At 33.5% G+C, this 10,999-nt stretch overlaps 2 protein-coding genes across 2 annotated transcripts; one reads left to right on the top strand and one right to left on the bottom strand.

Annotated features, from left to right (window-relative positions):
- The first annotated feature begins 1,125 nt into the window (after nt 1–1,125).
- Nucleotides 1,126–2,567, top strand: LOC103848066 (NDR1/HIN1-like protein 1). Its single transcript, XM_009125054.3, has 2 exons — nt 1,126–1,575; nt 2,078–2,567. The coding sequence occupies exons 1-2, from the start codon at nt 1,273–1,275 to the stop codon at nt 2,393–2,395; spliced, it is 621 nt and encodes a 206-aa protein (XP_009123302.1). The 5' UTR covers nt 1,126–1,272; the 3' UTR covers nt 2,396–2,567.
- A 5,164-nt stretch (nt 2,568–7,731) lies between these two features.
- LOC103848067 (probable CCR4-associated factor 1 homolog 9) lies at nt 7,732–8,846 on the bottom strand. Its single transcript, XM_009125055.3, has one exon. The coding sequence runs from the start codon at nt 8,658–8,660 to the stop codon at nt 7,845–7,847; it is 816 nt and encodes a 271-aa protein (XP_009123303.1). The 5' UTR covers nt 8,661–8,846; the 3' UTR covers nt 7,732–7,844.
- Nucleotides 8,847–10,999: the final 2,153 nt, after the last annotated feature.

Raw genomic sequence — 10,999 nt, 5'->3', positions numbered from 1 at the left:
GCTAGAATATCTCTTGGTTATCTAAAGAGATCTCTATTCCAATAAGGAAATTGGGTATAGAGTTACCCAAGTAGGACCTTTCCAAATGATATTGAAGTTATCACCAAACAATTGAATTTACCTATAAATCTTTTTTTCTTGTCTCAACCACCTCTACTTTACCTCTTTATAAAGTCATCATCATTATCCTCCAAGAGGATATTAATTAATGGTCAAGCTACCACTACGCTGACACTAGAAACTTTTATGACGGGTAAATGTGAAAGTCTCCTCAATAGTTTATGCACATTTTATTGGACTGTCTGTGAATTGTTTAGTGTTTATTAATTTCTTTCACCGTTAGTAGTTTACGCTGTTAAGCATTCATAATGGACATATCGCATTTTCAACGATATTAAAACTTAATATTTTAATCTGTTTACATGTTTTCGACGCCTTTATACTCTGTAAGAGAAAAGAATATATACATATACTATATATTTACCACCGCAGAACAAATTCGCTTGCTATGGAAAGAAGATTCTTTCAATTTTTTGAACAAACGGAAAGAAGATTCTTAACCCACCTCCAAAATGCTTTACAGTGGGGAAGCTTTTTAAAAATTTACAAATGATGTCTGTAAACAATGTTTTTTTTTTGGAAAAATGTCTGTAAACAATGTTTCGGAACTGTCTTAAACGATCATAGCCAATATATGAAAATCCTTGTGGTTTTTCCTTGGCGACCACAGATGCCTTAAATATCAAAATGCTAGATTGTTTTATGGGTTAGAAATTAATCTTGGTATTTTTCGGCCTACAACTTATCATGCTTACCCAAGAAAAAAGAAAATCACAGCAAAATAAAAAATCAAAACGACCTTGTTAAGTTTGCTAAAATTCGATACGAATAAAACATATTCTTCCTGAAATCTGCATTATAGATAAAGTTACAAAGTTTGCACAAAAAAGAAGAAAATAAAGTTAAAAGGTGAGAAAAATAAAGTTCAAGAATATTGGTTAAATAATAATGGTTGACAAAACAAAATTGTATAAGCAGAAAATGAACTTACGCTTTTGCAATGATAATCGTTTCGAATATACATTAATTAATTTATCGTCGCAAAGGGTCCGCTTGTTGTATATATATCATCACCATTTAACTCCATACTAACTCTCTGTCTATTGATGTGACAAAAAAGAAGACAGTAACTCTCTGTTTTTTTTTCTTGAAATATAACAAAAAAAATTAGCTCTCTGACTCTCAAACCACAGCACTAAAAAACCGCCAAAAATGACGGAGAAAGAATGTGAGCATCACCACGATGAGGATGAGAAGATGCGCAGACGCATAGGAGCGGCGGTGCTCGGCTTGCTTGCAGCTGGTCTTTTTGTTGTTTTCTTGGTGTGGGCCATTCTTCACCCGCACGGACCGCGTTTTGTTCTTCAAGACGCAACAATTTACGCGTTTAACATCTCTGAGCCCAATTTTCTAACCTCCAATCTCCAGGTCACTCTCTCTTCTCGAAATCCTAATGACAAGATCGGAATCTTCTATGACCGCCTTGACATTTACGCCTCCTACCGCAACCAGCAGGTATGTTGAATTATATAGCGCTTCTTCGATGCAATTCTTGTTAAAACATTTCCTTAGCAAAATCAAAAGAACAAAAAAATTCGTACTGTTGTTCAAAAAAAAATAAATCATACTAGAGTAAGAATGTTATCACGAAAAATAATGGACCGACGAACCTTGTTGTGACACGATCGATCACAAACGAAAAATATGTCTAGCTATACTTCATAATTTGGGTTTAGTTTTCTTTTTTAACATCAATGCATATTTTACGAATACACGAGAGTACTGAGGAATCTTCCCGCGTGATATATTTATCGTACGCTAAAGATTCATGTTAGAAGTACTTATACGAAAGGACCGACGAATCTTAATTGTTAATAGACAGATCTCCACGTGCATGTATTAAAAGAAAACGAGAATTGACTAGATTTTACATGTTGGTTTAAAGAAGTTATAATTTATAATATTTGTGATGTTAAATAATAGTTTGGGACTAAAATTTGGCTAAGTTCTTGAATAGGTGACGTTGGCAACTTTACTGCCGGCGACTTACCAAGGTCACCTTGATGTGACGGTATGGTCGCCGTTTCTCTACGGAACATCCGTGCCGGTGGCCCCATACTTTTCGCCTGCTTTAAGCCAAGATCTAACGGCAGGGATGGTGCTTCTGAACATCAAGATCGACGGTTGGGTTCGATGGAAAGTGGGAACGTGGATCTCCGGAAGGTACCGCCTACACGTCAATTGTCCAGCTTACATTACTCTTGCCGGTCACTTTTCCGGTGAAGGTCCAGCTGTTAAGTACCAGCTTGTCCAGCGATGTGGTGTTGACGTTTAAGCAAAGGGATGATCATTATTCTTTACAAAGACTAGAGTCTAGACTACGATTTCTGTGCTTTTATTGCTTTAGTTAACTGGAAATTCTTATTAATGTTTTGTACTGCGTTTTTATGATTGAGATTTATGGTTAACCTAATAATTACTAGGTCCATACAACTTTTCCTTTTTTATTTTAATACATTGATACAAAAAACTCCAAACTGAAATAATAATAATAATAATAATAACAATAATAATAATAATAATAATAATATATTTTCTTTAATTTGTAACTTAAAATAAGGATACGTTGGAAAAACAGAAAATGAACTCTTGCAAGAAACCTATTCATATGCATGGACCAATAAAATGTTTGAACACATTCATCCTAAATATAATGAGAGTAAAATATTAGTGCATATATTTCGGCTTTTAGCTTCGAAGCTTTTAAACCGTATGTAAAATAACCTACTTTTCAATTTAAATGATCGGATGACAAAAAAAAAACAATTTAAATGATTCGCTTAAAATGTTTCGATCTTAGGTTGAAGTTTTGACTATTCAAAATATTTTATTTGATTTACAAAAACAATTCCATTTCTTTATTAAGCATAAAAAACATTTCTGTGTTGTAGGATATAAAGAAACATGCCGAAACCCGAAAGATATATTAAGGACAAATCAAACTACGATTTAGTCAAGATTTCTTGCACAAGTGTTAAGAAAACAATTTTTTACTGAAAAAAATTCTATTTATTTCGTCTATCTAGTGATCATAATTACTGATGATCACTGGCAGTCACCGACAAATTGATTAACCATTTACTCATTTTATAAAAAAATTGTATACGAAGAGGTGTGACCTTTGCATAATTTTTGGATCGTGTTTCTTGGAGACATGACACTCTTATACATATTCACTTGGTACTAAAAGTAAGCAGCCTTGGGTCAACTAAATTTCTAACTTAAAAGACGTATGTTTTCTCTTTTCCAGATGAGCGCTGATTTCCCAAGTAAATATATTTTCTAATCCTATGCTCTGAGATTGAATAAATCTGTATGATAATTGTTTAATCAATTTGTACAAACTTTTGCTTAGAGAGGTGACTTTGGCATGTTCAGTATTGTATCGAAACTTTTTTTTTTCGTAAACTGTATTGAAACTTGTAGTGTTCATATTCATGAAACATTTATCTTATAACTTTTGCATAGTACTTTAATTTACATTTTAGAGTAATGTACGTAAATATGGATTCGAGAGCTTTATGCATATTGATGACTTAATACACGTGAGTGGTGAAAATCGTGGTCATGTGTGTGACATTTGCACACCTTCTGGCGCAGAACGCATGACATTTATCCCCTTTTCTAGTTTGAAAGTTTCTTGAGATCTATGCTTCATTTCGATAAATTGGATTAAATAAAAGGAATTAACATCAGCAAAAAAGGTAAAAGAGAAGGCGAATACAAATGAAAGCTGTTTTCTTCTAGATAAGAAATAGTGCTTTCTTTACCTTGGAGCTTTAACTTAATTTTGCAGATTCTTAAAGGAAAAAGATTATGATTCTAATTCGCACCAACCAACTCTCTGGCCATTATTGGTAAACATGCGAAACTTCGTTTTTAAACGTGATTCTACATAGTATTTTACCAATTAGTAAAATTTACCGAATATATAAAAAATCAAAAAATAAACAAGTTTATGTTTTCACTGAAAAACATCTCAGTAAGTGAAAATGAGTAATTAGTAGATTATTTGCAGAGCCAACATTTTTTATATTATTAATTATGGGGGTGATTGGTGTTGGCTGTGAGTGCTCAACACAACCATAATTCTCTCTAGTGCAATAAAATTAAAGCAATCAAGTTTTATTAATAAAAACTAAATCTAGAGTCCGAAATCTTTAAGAAGAAATATAATGGCTCTAGAAATCAATTTTTCTACAACTTTAAGTTTAGTGCTTTTAAAACTTTGAAATAAACCTACAGCAATAAAATTTAAATCTAAAGCCACAAAATCTACAACTTAAATCTTAAATCAAAAACTCCAAAGCTACTACAACCTCTACCAATCAACTTCTATATGACTACTCTAAACTCTTAAATAAATACTACTAAATTTTAAATGATAAATAGTTATGCAACAAAATAAAATCACACTAATTTAATTTTATAATATTATAAATGTTATTATTACAAACGTATTTAAAATAAACTAGCAATATAAAATAAGTGTGCTTGTAATAAATTGAATTTGTATTTATATATAGAAGTAATTAGTTTGATTGTTAATATATTATTTCTTATCATACATTAATTAGTATATAAAATATTTTGATCTATATAACTTGTATTCTCCCTTCCCATCAAATTTATTCAGTCATACAAGAAAATCATTGCATAGTTTTTAGAGAAAATTACTAGAATGTTATAAAAATTTTAGTTTATTACTAGAGTGTTATATATCTTTTTAAAATTAATAGAATGTTTGGATACCCCAAATAAATGACAATAAGGGCCTTTATTTAGTTTTTGTTTTTAATTGAAATTATTTTTCCACATCAACAAAATAGAAATCAAACCGTCTCTTTCTCCACAACTACATAGGGGTTAAAAAAAAAGGAACGAAGAACATTGTGTCTCGAAGAAGGAACCGTAAGGATACTCCCACTCAAGGAACCACAAGGATACTCTCACTCTCAGAAATCCTCGTCGACGTTTCACTTTACTTCGTCTTCCTCGAAATAATTCTCTGACGTTGATATTGTGTCTTCTCTGATATCGTCTTCCCCAAAATTGTTGTCTTCAATCGTTTGTACGAAATCGTCTTCGCCGTGTTCTTATCTACGAGTTCGTCTTTTCCGGTAGAATGTCGCGACTTTATAAATTGTGTATTGGTGGAGTTTGTGGGCCAGTTATATATTATATTTCATCTGAGTTATATTTTTTGTTGCGACTGAGATAGAGTTATGTTGCGGCTAGGGGTGTGTGTTTGGGTATCCGTTCGGGTTCGGGTCGGGTATTTTGGATTTTTGGATATTTCGGTGTAGAGGTATAGAACTCGTTCGGGTATTTCTGTACTTTGGGTCGGGTTCGAGTATTTTTAGTTCGGGTTCGGTTATTTCGGATCGGGTTCGAATATTTAGATTTTGAAATAAAAGTTTAAATTTTTCATTTCTCAAATTTCTTATATTTAAAAATATAACTTTCACTTAACTAATTTTTTATTTTTAATAGATTGAATGATTAATAGATTTGGACATAACATTTTGAAACTAAAAAAGACATTAATTTGGTTATTGTTTTTAAATTTTGAATGTAACTTTTTGTTAATTTTTGAAATAAAAAATTTGACATGCATTTTAAGTGAGTAGCAAATCATTTTCTCTGTAATTCTATGTATATCATATGAACTTAAAATATGTGTAGTATCAATATACATATTTTATGTAAACTAGAAATATATGGTTAACTAAACATATGTTCGGTTATCTTCGGATATTACCCGTTCGGGTTTGAATATCCAATCTCTCCTAATTCAATACCCGTTCGGATATTTTGCTACTCCGGTTCGGGTGCGGCTTCGGATATCTGGTAAAATGTCCACCCCTAGTTGCGGCTGTGATATGGTTTTTTTAAGGGTTTTGTCGCGCCTGAGTTAGGGTTTTGTTGAGACTGAGTTAGGGTTATGTTATGACTGAGTAATTGTTATGTTATGGTTGAGTTATCGCTATATCGTGACTAAGTTAATGTTATGTTGTTTCTGAGTTACTGTTATGTTGTGGTTGAGTTTTTTTTTTGGTTGTGGCTGAGTTATTCTTATTTTTGTGGCTGATTTATTGTTATGTTATGATTGTATTATTGTTATCTTGTGGCTGATTTATTGTTGGGTTATATGATCAGATGGATGTTGCTGAAGTTAAATCACGAGATTACCCTCCAAGACTTTATCCTGAAGGGTCTTCTAATCTAGAAAATAAAGATATTAATCACAATTTTTGTCCAAGACTTTTCCTCCACATTAGAGAAACAATAAGACTTGATGTGTGGGAAGAACTGGTCAACTCTCCCATTGGAATAGTTTCTAGGCTAGCTGGACGCGAAAGCATATGGTCTGGTAGGACCGTACACTATCTACTATGTAGACAGCTGCGAGTACGTAAGAAGGAGATGATATGGTGTCTCGTGGTTGATGAGACTATCATGTTTAGCTTGCTTGGGTTTGGTGAGATCACTGGGTTAAACACATGTCCATTGTCAACAGAAAATTTTGAAATTATAACCACTCCTCTGATTACTTTACAGCAGACGTATACAAACAATGTTCTATTCACTTCTATGAACTTATATAAGCACAAATGTAATGACATAACAAAAAGTTCCATAAAACTTGACCTTTTGTACTTAGTAACTGCAACACCTTTGACTTATATAGCACCAGCCATACCTGAAGAAACCCATCAATAAAGCTCAACACTTTCGCTCATTTCTTATACATCAAAGTTATAAAGGTGAAGAATTTAACATGTGTTAGACAATACAGAGCAAACGTATTTCAGAGATATTACCGAATTGAAAAGACGGAAATGGCGGAGAATCTAAATTTCAGAAGATTGAGATTTTGAACTCGGGTAGTGAGATTCTATTGATCACTTTGGTGTAGTCGGCGTTGATGACTCGATTGATCTACTTTCTCAAACAATTCTCCTCAATTGCTCTCCTCACCGCGTCTACCTCCGGAAGCTCCGACGGGTTACCTTCATGAAACCTCCTTCAGTTCGCCATAACACAACCAAAAATCCCATGTAAGCCTAATTGAATCTCAAGCAAAACTTCAATCTTCATCTTCGTCAAACACTCCAAAATATTGTATATTAGAATTAATCACCTTTGAAAGTTGAAATCCAAATCTGCGATGATCTCTTGTAAACTTTTAATTATGTCAAAGTAACGTGTTTATTTTTGATATAAGTAATTAATATTTAAATAATTATTAATAATTGACATTGGCATTTTTATAAATATAAAAGTATAGTTTTAAAATATTTTAGTAAATATTTTTAAAACAGAAGAGCACCTCAAAAAAAAAGTCTTATGTTTTAATAGTATTGATACATTCCACAATTTGAAATCTCTCCACCATCCCAAGCTTTAATCTTATACTCCTAGCAAATCTCTCCCTTCGATAGACATTAGTTAGGTTGTGAATTCGGACCTAGGAAGAGTCTCTTCTTAAAATTGGGCATTTCCCTTCTGTTCCCACAATTTAGTACAAGCATCCATCCTTTAATTGAATTTGTATATAGTGCCTACTGCGTTTCCGCAAGTCAAATCTAAGAAACAAATTAACCAAAAGATATCCACTTTATAATTTGCCTTTTACTTATATTTATTTCCACAGTAACATTTACTACAAGGATTGATTAAGTTAATTAATTAAATTTAAATTACAAATAGTCGATAATCCTTTAGAACACCTCAAGTCCGTACAAAACACCTGCGTGTTTCTCCGGCCCATCTTGGTGAAAATACAAATCTCTCATCTTCTGAAACGCGTGCCACGTAAGCAAACTATCGGAACCGGCTTGGTGACATTTTCCAACCTCCCGGTTAACCTCAAGCGTCCTTGCCACCCGGTCTAAACCGCCGTACAATTTCCTCTCGCAAAACCTCATCATGTGTTTCATGTCGTACACGCGTTCTCCGAACAACGCTCTCATCACGCGCTGAAACTCACCCAAGGCGCAAGGTAGTTCCCGGCGCGTGAGAATCTTCATCAGGTAAGCAAAATCGTACGCGCTGTGAAACGTCACCCAGCTCACTTCCTCGTTGCAGACAAGCCCCGACGACATCATCAGCTCCGCGAACCTCTCGGAGTCGACGCCGTCGCGGCGGTTCCGCTCGAAATCAATCCCTTGCCGACGGAGAAGCTCGATCGAATCCGGAGCGTGTGCGTCACGCGCCACATCGAAATCCTTGAAATTAAACTCCCAGATGAAGCGCCGGCCATCACCGAGATCGGGGAGGTTACCGTCGGCGTCGGAGAGAGTAAGACCGACCTGGATGAGGCTTAGCGCGTCAACATTGGATTTGAGGAGGCGGTAGAGATCGGCCGGGTTTCCACGGCGGAGATCGGATTTGAAAATCACGCCGGGAAACTCAGTGTCCATCGAGACGAAAGGATAATCGTCTATGATTCCGCTGATTACCTCAAACTCTGATTCGAGATTCTCCGCCCAAACCTCGCGAATCGCGATGGCGCCGCCCAAATTGATGATCGTCATTTGAATCTTATTCAAGCAAGGATATTGGTAAAACTAGATTCTGAGTATTCGTTGAATAGAACGTGTAGAGTCTATGATGTATATATTTGTGTGTAAAGAGTGATAGGGTGTTGCGAGGAAGGAGACGTGAAACGCGTCAAGTTGGACTCAGATTCTGTGACTTGACTCGGTCCAACTTGGCCTCCTCCCTCTTGTCTCCAATTATTATGCCATGACTTAAATTAGTTGATTATTTTATACCTTTATTTATTGAAAGTCCTTCTCGTGTGATAGTCAAGAAATTAACATATTTTCGTGTCAATTCGTTTGGTATATAATTTTGTAGTAAGAAATAAACATATTTGCCTTATCGTTTTTTTTTTCTTTGCGCTTCTTTTTCTTTAAGTTTCTTGATATAGAGAGATAACAAACATAATTTGTTAACGAATGCATATTCTCTGTACATGTAAACTAATATGTTAGTAGTTAACCTAGGATTTAGAAGGTAAATAATACAATGCTTTTACATACTTATGATGTATTATGTATAAGTTAATCTATATTGATAACAAATACATATGTCAGTATCGCCTAAATCTATGCATATCTTATAAAAATAAGATAGTTGAGTTAATAGATATCCGTTAAATAAAAAGTTAACATCTACGCAAAGAAATAGCAAGTAACAGTTGCTAGGGGTGTTACGCATGTCGTTGGATGGTTGCCATGTCGTATGGCTTGCTCAGAAACGGCAGCAGAATAGAGCTCATCACCAGCCCGTCCCTTGTATAAGGCTGATGAAGCATATGCTTTAGGCCACAATCAAATAAATAGTTTTAGAGGCCACATTTTAGGGATGTTTTAGTGTAGTAGTTTCAGATTGTTTGCTAATACTCGTGACATACGAGAGTCAACTATTATGCACTTCTTTAAAAACATACATATCCTTTCATTATTTTTTTCTGTCAGTTTTCATATAATATATTGCTTACTTAACAATATAATTCTTTTGTTGACAAATAAAAAAAAACAATATGACTCTCTTTGATTATTTTCATTCCTTAATAATTTTCTAATCATATTTTTTACTATCAAGTAATTATATATTAGAATATATTTTTTCTAACTGAATAGTATTAGAGCTATATATATTACTAACTTTAACTGCCATAATTATAAGTTTCCTACTAAATTTAAATAAATATATTATTATCTGCTAAATATTGATTCATCGTTGAAAACATATTTTAAATATTATTATAATATATAGCTCTAATACTATTCAGTTACAAAAAAATATTACTTGATAGTAAAAAATATGAGGCCACATTATGTTAATGTGCTTTAGACCACCAAATTAATAGGGACGGCACTAATCACCACCGTCGTGGAAGCAGAGGAAGAGTTCGTTGTAGGTACAAATTAAGGAATAGATCCCATTTTTAATCCCAAAATGTATTCAAAGATGTCATATTTATCGATGTAGAGATATTGAGGGCGAGGTTCTTCTTCTTCTACACTTATTCTCTACTTATTTTATGTCTGCAAATAAGTTTTTCTTTTGTTTCTCTTTTTTTATTATAAACTGAAATCTATTTTTAATTCTAGAAAGCAATGGAGTTTTTGCAAGCGAATGTAGTGATAAGGAAAGAATATTATGACGCAGACTAGAAAGTGTAGCTAGTAGAGTAGACATGTCTGACGCAGCACAGAGGGTCTAGGTAGTAGAGTCAGTGTAAGGTATATGGGTAATATGAGAACGTTAAAGAAAGGAAATAGAGAAGGGTATATCTCTAATATTAGACTCAGTTAGAGACATTCACACCAATTTTTCTATTTTAAAAGAGAAATTTGAAAATGGATTTTAAGATCTTTTGTATCACTTTTTAGTTAAAAATTGCCTCCATAGAATATCACGTCTATATGTGGTATTTGCGAAAACCTAATAAAAATTTCTGAGAAACAAACATACATAAACATTCATTGGATTTTTCAATAGAATTACCACTTCCAATTAACAAGAGTTTCATTTGATTTCTTGAGGTTCCAATGATTAATTGACATGAAGAATATTGTAATTGAGTTTCCATCAATGATGGTGTGAGAAAAACAAGAAATAAAAATTACAATGCTTCAGTGATTTATTATCGTCATCCTTATGTCAATGAGCTCTACAATCAAGTAAGAGATGTAAAAATCTCAGGGTCAACTCTGAGGGATATGATCAACCCATGAATTTGGTTATCAGAGAAATAAAATAACAATTCAAAATTGTTACGGATATGCAAAAAAACTGGGCATAAATGGCTAAGAGAAACATAACCGTGTCTCATGTGCCTATGAAAACTTAAGGAATAAAT

Source organism: Brassica rapa, chromosome A06 (assembly GCF_000309985.2).
Source record: "Brassica rapa cultivar Chiifu-401-42 chromosome A06, CAAS_Brap_v3.01, whole genome shotgun sequence".
NCBI lineage: Eukaryota > Viridiplantae > Streptophyta > Magnoliopsida > Brassicales > Brassicaceae > Brassica > Brassica rapa.
Note: the sequence above shows the minus strand (reverse complement) of the source record. Positions and strands in the feature narration are given on the sequence as shown.